Below are 21,836 nucleotides of genomic sequence, written 5' to 3'. Positions count from 1 at the left end.
TCACCCCTCCCCCAAAACCCGGGAGCGATCGGGGAGAGAGCCTGTGGAAGAGGTTTATAGATTTTGACAGCTGTCAAATTAGCTGTCAAAGTTGGGGGGGGAAAGGAGAACTGTGTCTTTGCTGTCTTTGCTGGTTACATCTGATACAATTTGGTAACAAACTGTTAAAAACAAAGAAGAAAAGGTTAATTTGTCATTAAGTAACTAGAATCCCTCTAGAGGGGGTTCAGGACATTACAAAAATGGCTGTAAGTGGAAAAATACTGGCTGAACTGGAAAAGACCTTCCGTCTTTTGGGAAATCTACAGAAGCAGACAAATGTTTTGACTATGAGTGTAATAACAATGAAGGGAACAGTAAACAAAATTGCTGAACCTGGAAAGGATATGATTCAAGCTCCTGCAGATGAACAGGGAAGTGTTGTTGCTGATCCAAAAATCCTTATAGCCAAACAGGAGAAAGAGTCTGAGTCATTTGAGATGCCATTTAAAGAATATGAGAAAGAAGGAGGCGCTGGGATGTTGCAGATGGCTAAAGAGAGCCAGAGGCCTGTTAAGTTGGAAACAATTGAAAATAAGAACATGACAATGAAAGTTTGGCTGGAAGTGAAGAATGGAATCTGGAGAGATCTCCTCTTATGGGGATCTGAAGACATATGGAATATAAATATGGCCAATACAGAGTTTGGAGCCTTTGGGACATTTGAAAGAAACAAGATTTTGGCTCCATTGTTAAATATGGAGGTCTGGCTGGAAGAAATGTGGATTTTACTGGAACACAGCCTCTTCGAGATTCGGAATTTAAAATAAAGGACTATCAAGAAAACCGGCAGAGAGAAATTGAGAGAGGGTTAAGTGCCTCGGATGTGAGATCGCCAGGCTGATTTTGGATGGACTGATGGACTTTGGTTGGGGATCGAAACCGGGAAAGGGGGTGGGAGGGCTTCGGGAATTTAAAGGGTGTAAAAATATGATTCTGTTTTAATTAAGTTGGCTTTTGCCACTAACATAAAAATGGGGAATTTGGGGAGAGATTTGGGGCCGACCTTAGCAAAAGATTATCAAAAATAAGTGTTTCGTGTATAAAGATTGGGATTTTTAAGTTTAAATAGGTTAATTAAATTGATGGAGGAATTTAGGAAAAGTATGTTAAGAATAAGTTTTGAAATATAAAGATAGAGGTTTAGAAGTTAAAATTTGTTTAAGATAATTGAATTAGAGGGAATAAGGTAAAGTGGGGGGGATAAAAATTGCTGAGCTAAAAATTGGAATTGGAATACAAGAAGGGCAGGTGTGGGGAAGTCAAGGAAATTGGGTATGGAATGTAATTACGGTAAACTTTTTAAACTGCTGTTTTTCTTTTTCTTTTCTTTTAGCTTTCTTTCTTCTTCTCTTTTCTGTTTTCCTTTGTATTCTTTTTTGAAAATTTTAATAAACATAATTAAAAAAAAACAGAGTTGCTGCCTTGAGCTCTGGATTAGATAGCACATGGTTATCTTTCATTAGATCAAGAAAATTAAGAGCATTCCTCAAAACAAGTCATTGATGATTACAGTGAGAATTTTTATTCAGTGAAAAACGAAAGGTTCAGTACAAAACTGTATAAAGCAAACTATTGAATTATGCTGTTTAGAAGAAAGTAGTTGCAGAAAAACGCACACACAAAAATAAATGAAATGAAACTGAGCAAAGCCTGATTGTGAGGCAATCACAGTATTGTATTGCAGATTTGCTATTGAGGACTATGCAAAGAGTTAAGTGGTGTGCAAAAGTAAAAACTTGCCTTTTCTCTCCTAAAAATACCAGCAGTGGCTATATCATGTGGCTGTGCAGAGGCAAGATTGATACCTGTGCTTAACTCAACAAAATGTCACAGACACTTTGCTTCTATTTGTAGTTCCTCTAACATACAGATGGGAACCCTCCATCCCATGACTCAAGCTAGCCACCAGACCTCTGAGCTTTCTCTGAGCTGTGCCCACTTGTCTGAAGTCATATGATGTCAGGCACAGGACAGGTAAAGCCATGGCTGCAAAGGAACAATCAGGAGCTTTAGAATATATGATCAGATTTGCTTAGGTGCATCTGATGTCTGCCAGAATCAGTGACCCTTGCATTTGGTGCCATATTTAAACAGTACCATGCATGTGGAAGCCACACTTGCAAAAGAACAGCCAGGATTGCATTCCAAGCAAGGCTCCCTGTAGTTCCCTTTGCAAGTGTGGCTTGCATTTGGCATTCTTTACATTTGCTGCCAAATGCAAGCCATGCTGCTTTCAGCCTGGCTCAGATCCACTTGATGCCATGTGACATCAGGTGAATGACAGATTATCAGCCCAGCCCTCGTGTCAAATGGGGAAGGGGGGGTTGGCCGCAATGTGATCTGGCCCTCCAGCTAAAAATGGTTTCCCAACCCTGCTCTAAAAAGAATATATCCTCCTTGTATGTTGCCATTTGAAATAATAGTGAACCTATAGCACCTAACACAGCACAGCCTCCTTGCCTTCTGTCTTAATACAGTGCCTAGCATTCAAGAAGTTTGAACGCTTCTGCAAGCTCATCATTCTCACACCTCCCTGCTCACTAGACAGCCTCCTTTCTCACCCCACTATTGCTTCCTCCTCATCCTGTGGCTGGGGAAAGTTAATAAGGTGCCTGAGATGTGAGCAGGTTGCAAAGGTATGTTTGCTACCTGCTTAGTTGGGAGAGCCAAGCACACTTAAGCTGCATTTCTGATTCCCACAGTCTCAGGGTGGCTGATTTCTCCCCTCCTCCCATGTTTGACAGGAATGATTGTGAGGCCTTCTGGGAACGTGGGCAGCACTGTGTGGCACAATCACTCAGATTCCACATGAGAGACAATCCTTTCACTTGTTGCGCAATAAGCTAAAGCAAGACTGTGTCACGCATGAAAATGCTTTAGGAAGCTTAGGATCACGCAATGATAAAAAGCTATCATCTTCCATTGATCTGCTTGGTAGCTGCAATGCATTCCAGGATGAGGAGGGGCGGGAGTAGGGGAAGAGAAGCAACACAACTTGTATACAATCCTGTCCCTCCAGGTGTCTCAGCAGAACAGTCTCCTTTTGCAAATCCATCGATAGGGAAGGGAACACACAGCGGAAGCCCATGTTCCGTTGGGATGCATGACTCCACATTCCTTTTCAGCGCCCATCTGTGGCTGTCCTATATCCCAAAAACTAGAAAAGAAAGAGAGGGAGAGGGATTGTGGAATAATTGTTATCAGCATAGAACCGCCAACACCACCACAAAGCTCCCAAAGGCTGGCTAAAATCTTGATATTAAAATCTAAATGACTGGCTACATCACAAGTCTAGAATCTGGTTATTTCATTGTACTGAACACTGATGTCCCTTGTCATGTCTTAAAGGTTACCTCCACCCCTTGAAGCCTTACAAGTCTGTCTTTAACTTGTAAATACTTTAAAATGTACTCACGCTGTAGATATAAGCAAATGGCCTTCTTTCCACCTCCACTTTCCCTCCTTTTCGTTGTAAGCTGCACCCAGCCAGTATGTGCTTGCACTGTGGATGTTATCTCTCAGGAAACCCTGGGATTAGAAATAATCTAGATTACATTTGAACTGCAATCCTAAAAAAAGTACTAGAGCAGGAGTGGTGGAGCTTCTGACCATCATCCAGGTCCAGACCTCAAGGCATCCGAATCCAGCCTACAGAGGTCTCCTCAGGCCACCCCACCCCCTCTCCTCACTAATGAGCAAGTAGAAGGCAAAATGCCACTGAAATCAGAGGGACACATTTCCAATGAAAGATGGTTAAGGAAAGGAAGGGCATATTTCTTGCCACTGATCTATAATATTGGAATACTTCTTTTGAATGGTACAGTGGTACCTCGAGTTCAGGTTACAAACTCCACTAACCTGGAAGAGTTACCTCGAGTTGAGAACTTTGCCCCAGGATGAGAATGGAAATTGTGTGCCGGCGGCACTGCGGCAGCAAGAAGCCCCATTAGCAAAAGCACGCCTCTAGTTAAGAACAGTTTCAGGTTAAGAACGGACCTCCAAACAAAGTTTGTAACTAGAGGTACCACTGTAGAGTCAAACTATGCAGGGGAAGTGTTGTACCAAAATGCCCTCAAGGTGTGTTTGGAGGCAGTGAAAGCTAAGGAAACAATTTTTGGCAATAAAATTTTTAGAGGGAGAAAATAGAATCATTTTTTAAGGGAACTAGCTTACTAGGAAATCTGCTGTGGCTCTCCCCGCCCCCCCCAAGCTTTCTTAATAGTACCCAGGGAACACCATGCTAATGGCAAATACCTCACAAGGAATGGTGCTCCACCTGATCAATAGGAATGGGCAAGAAATTGGGTTCAGTTTGCATTGTAATGTAAGCATACTCAATTTGCACTTCCTGAAACAGAAGGTGAACCAAAACATAGCTATATTTCAGAATTCATACTTCTCTGAATTTTGTGTTGCAGTTCTCCATCGAAATATTGTGTATAAAAATGCATCCTATTTGTGCATAAAATGCATATATTAATTAAAATGACCATATAAAATTGCCTTGTATTAGAAAAAAATGTTTGCTAAAATGTGTATATTATGGAAGATTGCACCCAAAAATCTGTAGTTCTGATAAATTTTCATGGGGATTAAAAAAGAAATCACAAACTGATGCGAAAATGTGCAGAATTAAACTTAAAGACTGGGGGAAATGAGAAACTGTCAAGAACAAAAATGGGCATGTCTGTCCATTCTGAATCATGATGATGTAGGAAGACTAACCTGTTCATCATCAGACCAAATGCTGACCAAATAAGCCCTATTATAAATGCACTGCCACAGAGCATCGGTCCAGTTTTTCGTCTCTTCTGAAATGTAATAGCAGTTCTTCTCTTTAGTCTTCCAGTCCTTGGGGCACGGATGAGAGTAATTTCTGCTGCTACAGATGAATTCTACAAAGCAAATGTAGTGCAACACTCTGTTAACACTGTAGCCTACTTGGGGACTTCAGAATATACAGCAGCAGCAGCCGGCAATTAAGCATGTTGATGGGCTGCCATGTTCCGAAGTCATGGGCAGAAGAGTTGCACCCGGGCTGGGCCTTCAGGGCTGCGGTGACACCCCCTTCTCTCAGCCGGCGAAGGGATGCCTGCGCCTGGGTGGAACTCCCACCAGCTGGAACCTGAACTTTCCCCAGCCCACACCAGTCCTTCCCCAGCAGGGAAGAGAGCCACCCGCTCACCTGAGACCTGCCAGTGTGTGGCCAAAGAGAGATGGCTGGGGAAGGGCTATACTTGGCGCTTTAGCCTATTCTCCACTGCCCTCCTCCTAGGCCTGCAGCAGCTGTGGCTCCGGTGCTGCTGGGATGTTGCCAAGCCTGCCAAGGAGTGCCAGTCGCTGCTCCCACCGGGAGCTCGCTGAGCTGAGAGGGGGAATGCCGTGACTGGTAGGGGACCTCCATGATGAGCAGCTGCAGCAGGGGCACAGCCAAGTCCACCTGTGGCCCCCCACATGACGCCCACAATTAGGTTAGGGGGCACCAACTTTGACTTGCCCTGGGAGCTGCCAACATATATTGTGCCACTGCCTCCCCCTATTCTGGATTAGGCAGAGGAAGCCCAACATGGATTGCCTGGTGGATTGCAACTGCTCAGATCATAATGTGGGCAGAACTGGATTTCTCCTCCCCTTTTGCTACTACGCGGTTCAATAGGAATTCTCCCTTCTCTCCTACCTTCCTAGTGATGGCACTGCCTGGGACTTCTCCTATGTTTTTAGACCCCCAGGATGACCAAGCCAGAAGGAAAATAATCAAGATAAATAACGTTTCCAATGATGTCTCACCTGTGACATCCTGCAGTTCACTGAAGTTGTTGCTTATGGTTCTTTCCATAATCTTTTGTGCCGCCTGCACATCATCCAGGTCCTTCTTCACTGAAAGACAAATTGAAATGTCCACCCAAAAAAGCAGTGTGTTAGGGCCATAGGCTGCCATTCCTGCTTTGCTATTGATCTAGTAGTGCATTAAGAGTTCAGACTGTCAGTGGTCTGAACAAGTACCTGTTATCATCAGCTGCCGGTGAGTGGCAAATGCCCTGCACGGCCATTGTGGGACATCTCAGCCTCCACCTTACATATTAAAGAGCCATACTACCTACCTCTCAGCAGCATCTCTGATTTGTTCAAGTGCAGAGCTTGTATCTCCTCTGATAGTCCAGAGTCTGAAGAAAGAAAATTAGACATTTTTTGTAGTTTTTCTACTTTTTGTTGTGCTGTCAAAATAAACCTTGCTTTGAACCATGTCCTCCTTGCATATAACCTGATGGCCCTCATCCATATGCTGAATATGCTTCAATTGGGCCAAGGGATTTGTTCTTTAGACCTTTCCAGTGGCAGTAGCAGCAGATTCAGGCAAAAGGAGCAGATTTTAGGTCACTGGGATGCATTTATCACTGGCTCCTTCCAGTTCAGGGTGGCTTGGAAGGGAGAGTGCTTTGGAGAGCAGTAATCTGATACCTGGATTTGAGAGCTGTTCTGGTTACTTAACAGATGGTGGTATTTAAATGTGCATTTATTGCAATGTGTTTTTATTAGTATCACATTTCCTTAAGCCTTTGAGAGCTATAAACCACTTCGGTATAGATATGATATGCGGAATATAAATGTTGCTAAATAAAGAAACATAGTATCAGATTTTATTCATTAAAAACATAAGCATTTTTCAAAAATCTGATTTTTTAAAAAGTGTTTTAGAAATAGCTTTCAAAGCTGAGCCCACTCACAAGTGGGCGCCAGGTGAGAGGAACAGTACTAGGAACAAAGCCAAAGGGAGAAAGGTTAGAAATGACTGTTATCACTCATGCAATCCCAGGAACCAATTATAGCCATGATAGAATCATAGGATTGTAGAGTTGGGAGGCACCCCCTGCAATGCAGGAGTCTCTGTCCAAAGTGGGACTTGAACCCACAACCCCGAGATTAAGAATCTCATGCTCTACCGGCTGAGCTATGCCTCATGGATAGTTTTCCATACAGGGCAGTATGCCTGGATTCGTGGGTCCCCATTTCTAACCCCTGCAGTTTCTGACAATTCCAATTTTCCATTTTCACCAGAGATGGGGACTCAATCTACAGTCCTCCAGATATCGCTGGACTCCACCATCCCTGACCATTGGTCATGCTGGCTGGGGCTGATGGGAGTTGGGATTCAACACAATCCGCATTCTTGATTTATACAGACTTCCTTTCATCCGAAGTGGATCACTTACACTTCACCAGGACCAAGACGAGTAGCGCTGACAACATCACAAAGCAGATGGCTACCAAGACATAAAGGATGAAAACGTGAATTCTTCTGCTGTCTTTCCTTTGCGGAGACTCAGCATTGGCAGGAGCTGTAGCAGTGAAGATTAGCGGAAGCGTTTTATTTGCAACATTTTTTTTAAAAAAATAAACAGAAGGAACAAATGGTGACCTCCCCTTTTCAAATGAATAACAAAGGGGGTCAAAGTCATGTAACATGTGTGAGTGTGCAGATGTTTGTGCACAATCACAGCAAGGTTGCCAAATTCTATTCTGAGTTCCAGGGGGAGACAAGCTGTCTCTGTGCATAGGTTGGGCTACCTCAACTGAAAATGAACCACATAAATTGGGAAACAACATAAATGAGTCTGGACAATGCTCCTTTATTTAAATTTAAATTTTATTTTTACCTGTTATGTAAGAAAAGGCTCAAAATATTAGATCTTTTCATGTTGAAAAAGTAATGCTGAAGGTGAGGGTAAATCAGTACTAAACCATCTAAAACATTTTGCTTTATGCTTGGTTAATGCTGCTGTTGAGGACAGTTGGACCAATCTAAAAGGAATGTACATACATTTTATACAACCAAGGCAAATGAATATTAGAGCAACTGTATTTGTCATTGTAAGCTCCAAGAGTCAAAAGATGCTATCTAGAAATACTACTATGTCTGGCCAATGTGATTAGCCTCCTGAACAACTTGACTGGCTATAACCTGGTATTGCATAGTAACCATAAGCCCTACAGCTGATTATGGTGCACAGTGTTCTCTGATTTCTGCAACTTCACCCCCACCCCGCAATTCCACGTAGCAAATCCAATTCACTTGTTGGGAGAGGGTTGCCACCTACTGGGAGAGTTATAAGTCCCAATCCATTAGAAAACTGAAGTACGTAATAGTCTCAGAAAAATAAGGGGTATGAGAAAGAACATATAGACTGTAAAAGGGGATGGATGGGAATCAGAAGCAGAGGAAACGAGTTTGGTGGGAGGAAGTGGGGAATTTTATAAGTCATATAGAAATAATTTAGAGCCCACAAAGGAGTAATTGCTCCTCAGCAATCAAAACTAAGAAAGGTAATGATCCTGAAACTGGGTGGGAGGATCCTGAATCTTTTCATTCCTATTATGATCATGGGGATCTAAGTGATCTTGCAAAGGAGAAAGTCTGTGCTGTGTGGGACTTAGGAAGCTGCCTTTTATCAAGTTACACCATCTATCTCATCCAGTACTGTCTACTCTGACTGGCAACAACTCTCCAGAGTCCCAATCAGGCAGTGGTTCTAACTGGACATATCAGGAAATGGTAACTGGAGGTACCAGTGACTGAAACTGGGGGCCTTCCACATACAAAATATGAGTTCTTCTACTGAGCTGAAGCCTCAACCCCATGACAGTGTAAAATTATACAATGCTATAAAGATTATTGCTCTTTATACCAGCGTAAATGAGACAGAATTATGGTCTGGTTTTGTGTGGGTTTGTCTGGTGACTCAGGGAGTTTCCTTCTTGCTCTCTGTGAACCTAATTGCAGATTTAATAGAGTTATCTAAACAATGAAACACCTGTGAGAATTTACACTGTATAAATATTGGAAGAAGTGATGTTGGATATCCAAAGGAGCTGCTTAAGAATATGCTCATATTTTAACGTTAAGTAGCTAAATTAATGAGATCGGATTTATGCCGTAGATCAGCAAAGATGAGATACTACAATATCAAAATTCCCAATTCTGTGTCCACTGACGCTAAAGGAAAATGGAGGCGATGCCTTTGAATACCGGTTGCTGAGGACCATGAACAGGAGAGAGATGTTGCACTCGTTACCTGCTTGTGACCTTCCCAGAGCCACCTGCTTAGCCATTGTGGGAGTCAGGATGCTAAAGTAAAGAGATATTTAGTCTGATCCGCTAGGACTCTTCTTATGTTTTTGTGAAACAGCTTTTCCCAGTCACAAACTAAAGATAAGCAGGCTTGTGAGGAAATGAATGTGGGGTTTTAAAAATATATTATTATTTGCATTTTATTGTTAATCTGTTGGCAGTCCCTTTTAGCCCCTTCCCTCCTTCCCATTTCTCTCTTACATGTGTGTGTGTGTGTGTGTGTGTGTGTGTGTGTAGAGGGGGGCAGAGGACTGAAAGGAAAGGAAAGCCAAAGCAAAAATGTATATATCTATGGATAAAAAGTATGTGTCACACAGTACACTTCTGATTCGCAGGTGGAACACAATCAGGGTAGTCCAAGTTGCATCTAGATCATCTGATAACCCAATCCCCACACTTCCATTCCCCCCCCCCCCCGATTCCAGCACCTCATATATTATTCGGGAGCTGCCTCCAGCCTCTTTCTCCTCTGTGGCCATGCTCAGCTCCGTGCTTGGCCTCCTCAGGAGGTCTTTGGACTTGGTAGGAGCCCCCCCCCCCAAAAAAAAAAATTTGGCCTCTGACCAGTGATGTGGTTTGCTGCTGCAGCAGCTGGAAATACTGTTTAAACGTTTTACTAAATGTAGACATTTCCAGCTACTGCAGCAGCAGTGTTCCCCTGCCCATCTATCCCAGAATACATCACTCTGAGGAAGGACTCCCTTGGCCCTTCCTCAGTGAGGCAGGGAGGAGGTGGTAGCCAAGAGACCTCCAGTGATGCTCTCACAAAGCAAAAGTAGGGGGAGAGGAGGAATGGGGCTTGTGGTGCAATCTCTTGCATCGGTTCTGCTAATCCGTGGCCCTCCAGATGTTGTTGGATTCCAGTTCCCATTATCCCTGACCATTGACCATGTTGGCTGGGGCTCATGAGAGCTGGAGTCCAACGACACTGCATGGAAGGTGAGCAAAGATTTGCCACCCCTGTCCCAGAGGAGTTTTACTGCCTGTTTATTATTGTGCTCCAAGCGTTATGTTACTGCAACCTTCAACCATAAGACATAGACCACCTTCCTACATTATGTGGAGCTAACTTTGCAATGTGAGGCACATCCAGAGTGTTGAGGATGGGTGTGTTAAATGTGAGCTATGATTTGAGATTAATATGGGATCTATCATGCATTTGGTTACACAAAAGCTAACCAACACATGTAAGGGAAAAAAGCCTTGCCCATTTTCTACATAAAATCTTGAACCACCATTTAGCTGAGTCATCACACATTCTAGGGCTGTACTTATCTGTGGAAACACATGGTGCCTCCTTTGCTTGGGAAGTCCCCTCTTTGTATATGATCTTGCTCAATAAAATTAAGGATTTAACTGAAGTTTTCCCCATAAATGATAGTGGTATTCTGTAATTGTGCGACCTTTGCATGAATGGTGTCAAACCCAAGGGACCCTCAGTCCTTTGAGTATAACCATTAATTAAGAGATAATTATTCTCATCCATATAGATATTGGGACCTCCATGAGGGGCCTCTGATTCACATCTGTGAGTTACTTCTGGCAAGAGGATTGCTACTGCCCTAGATTTGGCGGAGCCCCCTGTGCCCAATGCTCACTCCCACCAGTCTTTTCACAACCGATCCATCTCAGGAGCTTGGAGGTGGGTCTCCTGAAGAACAGCCATGTCAGCTCTTTCCCAAGGTACCTGCTGATACTTGCAAGTTTCCCCTAAGGCTAAGCCCTTTATGTTAAAAGAAATTATATTTAGCCCAGCGGTAAGATAAGATGGTTACAGGTTGAGTGCCACATCATCTAGATGCCATTTGGAATACATACCACAATTCGAATTGCTTGTCGCTTCATCAGAAGGAAGGGCATTGATACTTGAATAGCTTGGGCTGTATCCATGATCAACGACTATACAGTACAAATTCAGGAGTTTGGGATTAGAAACAGAGAGCACGCCACAAACATACAAAGTCGGTAAAACTGCTAATGTGCATGAAAAATGCAGAATCGCTCCCTTTTTCCTCACTCCACCATGATGAAATCCACCAACTATTCAACAAGTTAGTAGAGGGACATAGCCATGCATTCCTCTCTTGTGAAATGTGTCAGTTTCAAGCTGAATAGTCAACAATTTTAAAATGAGTCTGTGAGAGCTTGTGGTTAATTTAATGCATTGACCACATTCTAATTTGGACCCTAAGAAGTTTCACTGAAGTTTCAAACTGTGTGAGCAGGTGGAGCTCCCTCTACATACCATGTTAGGCATAGCTCAGTTCTTGAAAGCAGCTCAGTGGGGGAGAGCTGGTGAAGTTTAAGGGTACTCCTGCACTGTAAGAAGAGGGCATCAGTTTAATGGGGCAGCCTTTGTCCCATTTGTCCAGGAGCTCATGTTTCACACTAGCTGCTTGACAAACAGCAGCTTCTGTTGAGTGAAATAAGCTACATTTAGAATTTAGACTCCAGACACATTTAGAATTGACTATAGTCTATTCAAGTGTTTGGTTCCTCTCCTCCTGCCATTATAATTGTGTGTGAGGGAACAGAGATCTTTAATATAGAAGACAGAAATGAGGAGAAAAAGAATAGCTAAACTTAGAGACTCTTCCTTCGGGGGGGGGGGTGAAGCAGCATGACACAATGGTCGCACAATTAGAGAAAGGCTCTGAATAACTGTTTTGATTTTGTTTGCTTAAAATCGTCCAGGATTTGTAAAAGGAAAGGCTGAGAGAAAGAACAGAAGTACTTCTTCAGACAATGCTGAATAAATGTATGGAATTCACTGCCACAAGAAGTAAGGATTTGTGGCTCATTTGTGTTCTGTTGGTGGTTACCATGGAACCTCTATGGCAGGGATGGAGAGCCTCCTGTGTCCCTCCTGAAGAGCTTGGACTCCAACATTCAGTGTGCCTGCGGACAGGGATGATGGCAGATGGTGTCTACGAAAGCTGCCATGTGCCCAGGTTTTCCAAGACACATCTGGGAATCGCTCAGAAAAAATGGCGTCTGGGTGGATTTTTTGCTGAATCAGCAAAATGTCCAGGAAAGCCTGGCCAATTCAGGAAAAGTCCCAAAATGAAAATAAAAAAGGGGGACGGGGGAGCTCAACAACTTTGTCCAGATTTTCACTATTGGGAATATGGCAACCCTAGAGTCTACCAACTTCTGGCTCTCTGTCCTTGCTCTATGACTCATTTGCTGAGACAGGATCTCTCCAGCCTTTCTAACTGCGTAGTTCATAAATATCACAAGCTGAAATGAATGTCTCACTAATAACCATTTCAGCTTTAGTGGTTAACAAAACTGCCCTTCCTTAACAAAGATTACCACCATGGCCGGTGCATGCTAAAGAAGACTAGAAGACTGAGGTATTTTCCGCACCTTTCTTAGCATCCATGCCTCTTCTGTCTGCCAAAGGTGTTGTCTGACTTGCAGGAGTCATTGCAGTCACAACACCCCCATCATCATAATCGTCGTCGTCATCAAAACTGTTGGGTGAATCTAAAAACAGAAGAACGGTTAACTCTGAAAATGGAAACAAGCCACTCAGACTCGGGGGGTTTTGTGTGCATTATTTACGGACTCTTTGAGTCAAATTAGCAAATCCATTGGGTGGGTCTGAAAAGCTGGGTTTTGAATTTATCAAGGCTTGCCCTTGAATACAATAGTACAATTCCAGCATTCTGCTTTCTTGCTATGCACAGTCTGACTAGGACAGTGGCTCTCAAATGTTTTTCTCTGGGCCACACTTTCGGAGAGAACATTTGCTCATGCCACACCAATCTTTTTATTGATTAGAAATACATTGGAAACCAAAAAGTAAACAACTCCCAGCAGTGCTTGATTTACATAACAGAATTTGCTCTCGTTTTGAACAGATATCTATCCATATTTTGAAAAATAAAATACTATACTATATTACACAGAAATGGTTACATGTTGCTTTGATTGTCCTTGAATCTCTTGCCATTTCTCTCTTTGAGAACCACTGGACCAGGACCAGCTCATGGCTCTTTGCTGCCCTAAGTGACTCCCACAGAGGATGAATGAGTTTTGTCCCAGGAACCCTTGCAAAGTCAAATTCAGATGCATGCTATCAGAGGCTTCACCGTGACAGCACTTTCACATGGTGTGGTGCTTCACTGGTGCCTCAAACAAATGGCTGCCTTGCTTGTACAATTGGGCCTTTCCACAGCAATGTTTTTTCTTTAGCAAAGACATTCCACGCCCCTTTATGTGGCTTAGGCCAGAAGGAAAAAGTGAAATTCTGCATATATTTCAGTCAATAACCAGTAGAGAAAATCCTGCTTGTTGGCTTCCTATGGGCACCTGATCAGTCAGCATGTCTTTGGTCTGATTCAGCAGGCCTCTTATTGGATCCCCTTCTGCTAACTAACACACTTCCCAAGTGATTAGATAAATACAAACATTACACTCCAATACATAAGAAACTGAAGTAGAAAACAGGGGTGGGTGAATTTGTCAGTTTGGGTTCAACTCAGTTTCTCATTTTCCCAATCTTAAATTGAGAGAGGCTTGACAACCATCTGTCAGGAGTGCTCTGATGGTGTTTCCTGCTTGGCAGGGGGTTGGACTCGATGGCCCTTGTGGTCTCTTCCAACTCTATGATTCTATGATTCTATGATTCTATGAGTTCACGACATTTCCACATCAGCCTATGAGTGTGGATTTAAAAAACAAAACAAAAAACCAAGTCCTCATGAAAATTCATTGGAGTTTTAGTGCACATTTCTCAAAGTATACACATTTATGTATGGAATTTCCCCTAATATACACACTTTTGCCTGCAATTTCTCCTGCTGTAATGCATTTTTCATATGTTATTTTCACTTCTATACAGAGCAGCTGGGAAAACCCAGCCAGATGGGTGGGGTATGTAAAAATAAATATATTATTATTATTATTATTATTATTATTATTATTATTATATATTTTTAAAGGTATTTGCCTGGTTAGTTGCATCCAAAATGAGAAGTGTGAATGCTGAGGGACAGCTGTGTTTTTCAGTTCACATACTGTTTCTTGAAATGCAAATTATAGGTGGAATTCAACGCAGCACTAAGGTGAACATTCTATCAGGGTGAGGACTTCTGGTTGCACAACAGAACATTCTCTCCCTCTCCTCCCCCCTTGTGCCCCTTAAATCAGTTGAGGAGTTCCCACAAACTTCTGAGGCAGATTTGGGGAGGGCATGGGGTGCATGCAGGGGGAGGGGGGAATCCCGTTGCCCAAGCAGAAATCCTTATGGCTGTCCTAGTTCACATTAAAGGCAAACCAAACCAAACTTCTCCCTTACCCTGAAGTACAACCTGCGCTAATTTCTAAAATAAAGTATCAAAGCAGCGGTAGAATATACAAAAGCAAAAGGGGTTATATCTTATTGCCATACATGGAGAAATGCAATATAGAAAAGGAATTGTCTGCTTAAAGTACAAAGCACTGGATCACTGCAATTTTTCTTTCGGGCACTGGGAATCCAGGTTTGTGGGGGGATTTTTTTTTTGCAAAGCACATAACATATAACCAAATGCAGGACCAAAGCAGCAATAAAGCACAAGATAAGCAGATTATATTGGAAGTTCATATGGCAGAAAGTCAGTCATATTGTGGTCACTTACAAAGTGCACCGTCAATTCTTTTCTTCAGCCTAAGGGACACAGTGCCCAAGGCTCGCTTCATTGCTTCAAGTTACGGGCATTTGATCAGCAAAGTGTTTCTCTGACAAAGCAAACTACAACTAGCTTAGGAAGGTGTTGGCTACTGACATCAGCACCAGCAACTAACCAGAAGTAAGAAGATCATTAACTTGGGATTAGAATGTTTATAGAAACGAAGTCCAGTTCTGAAGAAACACAATAAGGTTATTTTAAGACTACCCCTGAGTGGAGTCTAATTGCTGAGTTCACCTAAAATGAAAACATTTGTATTAAATAACTTCAGTGGTAGTCACATGCAACAAATTGTTCAGGCCCTGAAGGTGAGTCAACTTTTTTCTTTTTCTTTTCTTTTCTTTTCTTTTATTTATTTAATGGAATTTACATAGCACTTGATTTAAAAGCAAACAAACATTTGCAAACTCAAAGCAGCTAGCTTGCAAAAAGGATAACACAATGGAATAATAAGTAAAGACAAAAGTTTAAAACAACTATTTAAAACATTCAAACATTATTTAAAAGCAACACTAAACTAAAAGCAGATTAAAACATTTGTCAGCATCCTACATATTTGGGCAGGTTTGCTTTAAATAACAACAACACACTTTTAGCAGGCACCAAAGAGCGTACAGTGAAGGCACCTGCCTGACGTCAATAGACAAGTAAGTTCCGAAGTGTGGATGTTGCACACATAAAGATCAAATTCAGACAAATGCAGGATGAATATGGTGTGGCACCTCTAAAACGGCCAGTTCCACAAATCTAAGTGGTCAAGTGAGCATTTATAAAGTGATCATGCAGATAAACTGGCCCCAAGCTTTATATGCTAATAGTAACACAGTTTGAACTTGTCCCAGCAGCCATTGCAGGTTTCTGAGCAGGGGTGTTATACAGTGACAGGGTCTCACTCCTGTCAGCAGTTGTACTGCAGCACTCAGCACTAACACAGCTTCAGAATCAAGAGCAAGGGAAGCTCCATACAGAGTGCACTGCAGTAATCCAATATTGAAGCAATCAATGCACCAACTACTGTGGCCAGACTTTCCCGGTCCAGGAACAGCTGTAGCTGTTGTACCAATTGCAGCTGGTAAAAGGCACCTCTAGCCACTGAGGCTACCTGGGGCCCCAGTGACAAAGCTGGATCCAGAAGCATCCCCAAACTGCAAAAATGCAAAACAAGGGGGAGAGCAACCCTGTCCAGGGTAGGTTATTAACCAACCCTCCAAATGTCCCTATTTTCTAGGGACATCCCTGATTTAGAGAAGCCGTCCCGGTTTCTGATTTGATCCCGGAATGCCCCACTTTTCCTTAGGACGCCCCTATTTTCACTGGAGAAATGTTGGAGGTTGTGGAGTTATCCAACCCCCAAGCTGTCTGAAGGAAATCCTGTATAGGGAAGTTTTTTAATGTGTAATGTTTTATTATGTTTTTATATACAGTATATTGGAAGCTGCCCAGAGTGACTGGGGCAACCCAGTAAGATGTGTGGGGTATAAATATTAAAATTATCATTACGGAATGGGATGTCCCTATTTTCATCGGAGAAATGTTGGAGGGCATGCTCACCCACAGTGCTTCCATCTTTCCAGGATTCAAGCTCAATTTGATTTTCCTCATCAATCTCACCACTGCATCGAGACACAGGTCCGGGGACTGCGCGGCCTCTCTCTACTGGAGAAATTATGGAGAAAGAGAGCAGAGTGTCATCAGAATACTGATGCCACCTTGCCCCAAAACTCCTAATGACCGCTCTCAAAAGCTTCATATAGATATTAAATAGCACTGGAGATAGGATAGTGCCCTGTTGCACCCCATGACATTGCCTCCAGGAGGCCGAAAAGCACACTCCCAATGGTACTCTACAGGCTGTCTCCCATTGCAACACAAATATCATTCCCGGAGCCTGTTCAGAAGGATATCATGGTCAATAGATGAAGAGGCAGGAGCAAGGTTGTCCTACTCCCCGCAACAGGGCAACCAAGGCCATCTCAGTCTTGTGGCCAGGACTGAACCCAGGCTGGAATGGATCCAAATAATCTGCAGAATCTCAGACTGCTTGCTCTACATCACCTTCTCCCAAATGGGGGCATTTGCAACTGGTTGATAGTTGATCCCATCTAAGTGGTCCAAACTTGTTTCTTTAGAGCAGCTGCACCCCTTCCTCTTTCAAGGCAGCAGGGATCATCCCCTCAAGCAATAAAGCATTAACCCCACTCTGGACCCAACCAGTCAGAACCCCTCTGACAGATTCATAAGCCAGGAGGGGCAGGGGTCAAGAAGACCAGCGGCTAGAGGCACGGCCACCAGCACCATGTCCACATCAGCTGGTTGTGTCAGCTGAAACAGATCCCACACGCACATCCTAGATTCTGTCATTAGGTACTTCCAAGAGGAGCTGCGACAAGTGCAGAGGCAAGATCACTCCTAAGTCAAGCAACTTTATCGTCAAAGGGTGTGATCAGTTGGATCTTTGAATTCTCCAGAGCACTCTGCTAGAATGGAAGCCAGTAAAGTCTGGACCATCCAAAATAACTCTGCCACTAGTGGGCATAATGCAAGCTGCAAAATGAGCCATCTTTGCAGCACACACTGCCACATGGTAGGCACATTTACGTGCGCTAACCAGTGTTCAGTTGTCTTCAGAGTGATACTTGTGCCACTCGCTCTCTACCCTTCCAAACATGTATAAGCTAAAAAGGTACCAAACTGATCCATTAGTCTGGGGGCTCACGATGAAAGCCTCCACATTGGAAGACTTGAACTCTTTAACTGAAAGGTTGCATGGGGCAGTGATCACAGGGTCAGTCCAAAGGTGGCGAGGCCAAGGTTCAAATCTGCACCTAGCCAGCCCTGTGCAGGGCTTGTCTGAGGCCTGGGATGTGAGTCCCTGGTCAGCTGGGAGGTACAGGCATTCTTGGCATGACAGCATAAGACCAGCAGGCCCCTGGCAGGGCCCCCCTGCCAGCATAGCCCCCTGAGGCCAAGGGCAAGCGTCCCTGGCTGCTCACCAACCCCCTGCACGGGCCTGCACTCAGAGATGAAGCTCAGTGGGTGGCCTGGAACCAGTCATTGCCTCTCCATCTAACTTCATAGGACTGTAATGAAATAGCATCTGGTGGGTCTGCGTTGCTGGCCTGGCTTCCCAACACTGCACGCGGCTGCCATTTACTGAGAGGGCAGAGGGGCAAGGTAGCAGGAAGCTCAGGATGCTGTAGGCGCAGTGGCAGAGCCAATCCAATGCTCCCCATACTGCACCAGCACCAAGATGAGCTCCCCACTGCCTTGCCCCTCCCCTCCCCTTCTTGGCAACATGCAGTGACGCAGTGCATTGGGGAAGCAGGCCAGCAATGTAGACCCACCTGTGCTACTCTGCCAGCTGCTACTGTTGTTATGGGGACAAAACTGGGATGCAGAGTAATGGCATATATCAACTTGAGCTCCTTGGAGGAATGCAATAAAATAAATAAAATTGATAGACCAAAATACAGTGGTACCTCTGGTTGTGAACGGGATCTGTTCCGGAGGCCCATTTGCAACATGAAAAGCCTGCAACCTGAAGTGCAGTATCTGTGCAGGTGTGCGGTGCAATTTGGTGCTTGTGTGCATGTGCGAAGTGCGATTTAGCGCTACTGTGCATGCACAAGCGGCGAAACCCGAAAGTAACGCTTTCCGGTACTTCCGGGTCGCAGCAGGACACAACCTGAAGTAACATAACATGAAGCAAACATAACATGAGGTATGACTGCACTAAAGAATAGTTAACATATATAATGCATATTTCCACATCACTGGCAGAGAAGCCATGGAAGAGCAAAGAACTCTCGTAGATCTGTAAGGCACTGCTAGGAAGAAGCCTGTGTCTCATCTTCTTGGCATACTGAGAACACCGTCACGAGCCTGTCAAGTGCAGAAGCACGACTGAGGCTGAAGAACAGAAGAAAGGAAACATACTGACTCACCTGGTTTGGGAGGCAGGGGAGGTTTTGCTGGCTTAGCAAGTGTGTAAATCCCTGTAGGAAAAAAAGGGGGGGTAGAAAGCATTCAGGGAACTGATATTTCTTGAAGATGAGATCTCCATTGCCTAGGACCCAAGTACCTACGGGACCGCCTCTCTTGGTATGCCCTGCGGAGGACCTTAAGGTCCACAAATGACAACACTTTGGAGGTCCCAAGTCGCAAGGTGGTTAGATTGGTCTCAACTAGGGTCAGGGCCTTTTCAGTACTGACCCCGACTTGGTGGAACGCTCTGTCACAAGAGACTAGGGCCCTGCAGGACTTGACATCTTTCCGCAGGGCCTGCAAGACAGAGCTGTTCCGTCTGGCCTTTGGTTTGGACTCAGTCTAACCCTTATGTTTTCCCTCCCCTTACGGTTTTGATCCATGGGCTACTTTTAAAATGAGGCTGCATTTTAAATTGCATTTTAACCTGTATTTTAAATTGTTCCCCCCCTATTATGTTTTTGTGTTTTTTATGTTTTTATTGTAATGTTACTGGTGTTAGCCGCCCTGAGCCCGGCTGAGGGTGGGGTATAAATAAAATTTATTACTATTATTATTAAAGGAATGACACTGGAATCTGAAGGACAGCAAGAAAACAACTGAACCTGGATCAGCCAAAGAAAGTACTGTGATGCCCCTCTTATGACCCCTAGGATCAAGGCCAGATTAAGGCAGCTGGGGTGCCTTACAGTTCCCCAAATAAAGCCCCCACCCACCCCCGCAGAAAAAGCCTGGAGTAAAGAAAACACATCTTATAGGTATCTTAACGACTAACAATTTTATTATTACATAAGCTTTCATGGACTACAAAAATTATACTCCAAACATGCTCAGTTTCACAACCCTCGGAAAAATACAAACATTTCAGCAACCTTAATAAACAAAACCAAAATATTCTGAGCATGTGCAGTTTCAAATTTGAAACTCATTTCCCATTGTTTTTGCTCCCTTCCAAACTTTTGCTCCTTTCCTAACTGTCACTCTTTATAAAATAACATTAAACATTATGGGGTGTCTGTATTTAAGATCTGTTTTTTAAAAAAAAAATTAGTTGTTTTTTCATTGATGCTGAACACACATACACAAACCTTTGACTCCTTTTTGACAAGAAAGCCAAGGCTGTAGTCCCTTACCCTCTGACATGGCAATTAACCCTATTAAACATGAAGAGGCTTACTTCTGAGTTGATGGGTAGACCATTGTATAGTAAGTTAACTGTACAGTGAATTCTTAATGACCGGGCAACTTGTTGTGCGGTTGAGTTGGAGAAAATAACTTGTAGAGAGCACATTATAACAGAGAAAATCATCAAAGGAAAGAGGCATTGCCTTAAAACAGTGCTTTTTTTCTTTAAAAATGTTTAGGAGTACTCTCATTTTGACTCAAGAAAAGCACCATTTTATAGTTTAAATCGGGAAAAATCAATACAGTAAATGGACAAAAGTGCAAAGATTCACAAAAAGTTCAGGGGTATGCATCCCCCTGCATCCCCCCCAACCCGAAAAAAGCACTGTCTTAAAATACTGAAAGGAGATCACTCAGAAGGGTGATGCACATTTTGCTTTACAACTTTCCTTCTACTAGGTGTAGAAGCTTACTTTTCCCCCAAAGAAAGCTCAGAGCATGGGCTGTGGTACAACTGCACTATTTCTAGGGTTGCCATATGTCCTCTTTTTCCAGGACATGTCCTCTTTTTCATGGGTAGAGTTGTCTAGTGATTCATAGTGAAAAGTAGAATTCGGCAAATGTGTCCTCTTTTTTGCTCTTCAAATCCCTCTATTTGCACCATTATAAATCTAGCCATGACCTCATCCACTGCTGGATTTCCAAATAGGAAGAGTAGGCACCGGCCTGTGGGCCTTTTAGGGGCCCTGTGACAACAGATCGAAATAATATTGATTTGATCTTGAAATAAAATTACAATCAAGCTTTCTTAGTTCAATGGTATCCCACCAGAGTGGGGGCCCAAAACTTTGACCGCCTAGGGGCCTTCACAGGGTTTAATCCAGAACTGGCCTTATCCCTTCTGGGTACAATCACACTCAGCTCTTGTGGCCGACCCAGAGCTCCCCGTCCTCATTGCTGTCTCACTCTGCTCCACTGCCACTATCCACCCCCACAAGCAACCCCTGGATAATATATACACAGGGCTGTATGTGTGTGAACTCTCAACAGCGAGATCAGAAGGAAATGAAATGCAGAAAAGAATAGACTGTAATAATTGCATTAACATAATAATCACCACCTGTACTTTTCTGCATTTCATTTCCTTCTGATCTCACTGTTTAAAATCCCCCTTGCAACCATGGTGCATATATATACAGCATATGCCTGCAATTCGGGATAATATTTTATGCATCTGAGGAGATGGGACGGTAGTCAACAAAAACTTATACCCTGCCCTCTAGCCTAAAGGGCTCTCAACATGACTTACAAAAATCAGTTCTAAAATGCCATCGGGCTCACAATCGAAAAAGATATGACACATAAGGAAAAAGGAATGGGAGGGAAGAGGGACGTGTAAGCTCAAGCATAAGTTCTTGCAGTTTATTTGTTAGCCTTTAGGATGACACAAAACTCTATGCTGCAATCCCTTCGAGTAGGTAAACTTTCCCAAAGAAACAGGGAGCAAGCACTGCAACTTCCTGAAATTCAAAGCAGAAAACAAAGGCCCACTCACCCTGGGATGTTGTCATGCCAGAACCTGTGGGGGGAAGTCTTGGGACCCGCTCAGCAGCGCGAGGAGCAGGAGGGCCCCCAAATACAGGAGAGCGATCCATTCATGCCCTTGCCCTGAGACTCGCTGCAGTAGCAGTGCCTGGTGCAGAGGCAAGAGAGCTCAGAACTTTTGAGTCAAAGGGAAGTGAAACTGAAGGGCCTCTAAGATGCTCCTGTTTGGGCAAGGCACAGTAATGAGCACCTCAAGTCTCATTTTATCTGGAAGATATTGTAGAAAGCACCTCTTTGGTCTTAGACACAGGAAACATGCAAGGGAGGTGTGAAGT

The 21,836-nt window shown here is 43.6% G+C and overlaps 1 protein-coding gene and 1 long non-coding RNA gene across 5 annotated transcripts in view; one reads left to right on the top strand and one right to left on the bottom strand.

The window, feature by feature from the left end:
- The window catches only part of LOC128407690 (uncharacterized), a 15,848-nt gene extending 8,425 nt beyond the window's left edge, over positions 1–7,423 (top strand). The window contains exon 2 of the long non-coding RNA XR_008328858.1: positions 7,099–7,423. This is a non-coding gene — a long non-coding RNA (uncharacterized LOC128407690). The remainder of the gene's footprint in view (positions 1–7,098) is intronic.
- On the bottom strand, positions 1,542–21,836 carry LOC128407687 (CD209 antigen-like protein E). Of its 4 annotated transcripts, XM_053376375.1 has the most exons (11): positions 21,512–21,836; positions 18,792–18,842; positions 16,399–16,503; positions 12,539–12,658; positions 10,988–11,068; positions 7,254–7,379; positions 6,144–6,206; positions 5,830–5,919; positions 4,768–4,937; positions 3,458–3,570; positions 1,542–3,199 (listed from the first exon to the last, which is right to left on the bottom strand). In XM_053376375.1, the coding sequence occupies exons 1-11, from the start codon at positions 21,609–21,611 to the stop codon at positions 3,067–3,069; spliced, it is 1,152 nt and encodes a 383-aa protein (XP_053232350.1). In that variant the 5' UTR covers positions 21,612–21,836; the 3' UTR covers positions 1,542–3,066. The 4 variants fall into 4 exon arrangements, with proteins under 4 accessions (XP_053232350.1, XP_053232351.1, XP_053232352.1 ...); XM_053376376.1 differs by lacking the exon at positions 10,988–11,068; XM_053376377.1 differs by lacking the exon at positions 16,399–16,503.

The sequence above is a fragment of the Podarcis raffonei genome, chromosome 2, assembly GCF_027172205.1.
Source record: "Podarcis raffonei isolate rPodRaf1 chromosome 2, rPodRaf1.pri, whole genome shotgun sequence".
Classification (NCBI taxonomy): domain Eukaryota; kingdom Metazoa; phylum Chordata; class Lepidosauria; order Squamata; family Lacertidae; genus Podarcis; species Podarcis raffonei.
The sequence above is the reverse complement of the archived record's forward strand: the minus strand, read 5'-3'. Positions and strand labels throughout refer to the sequence as shown.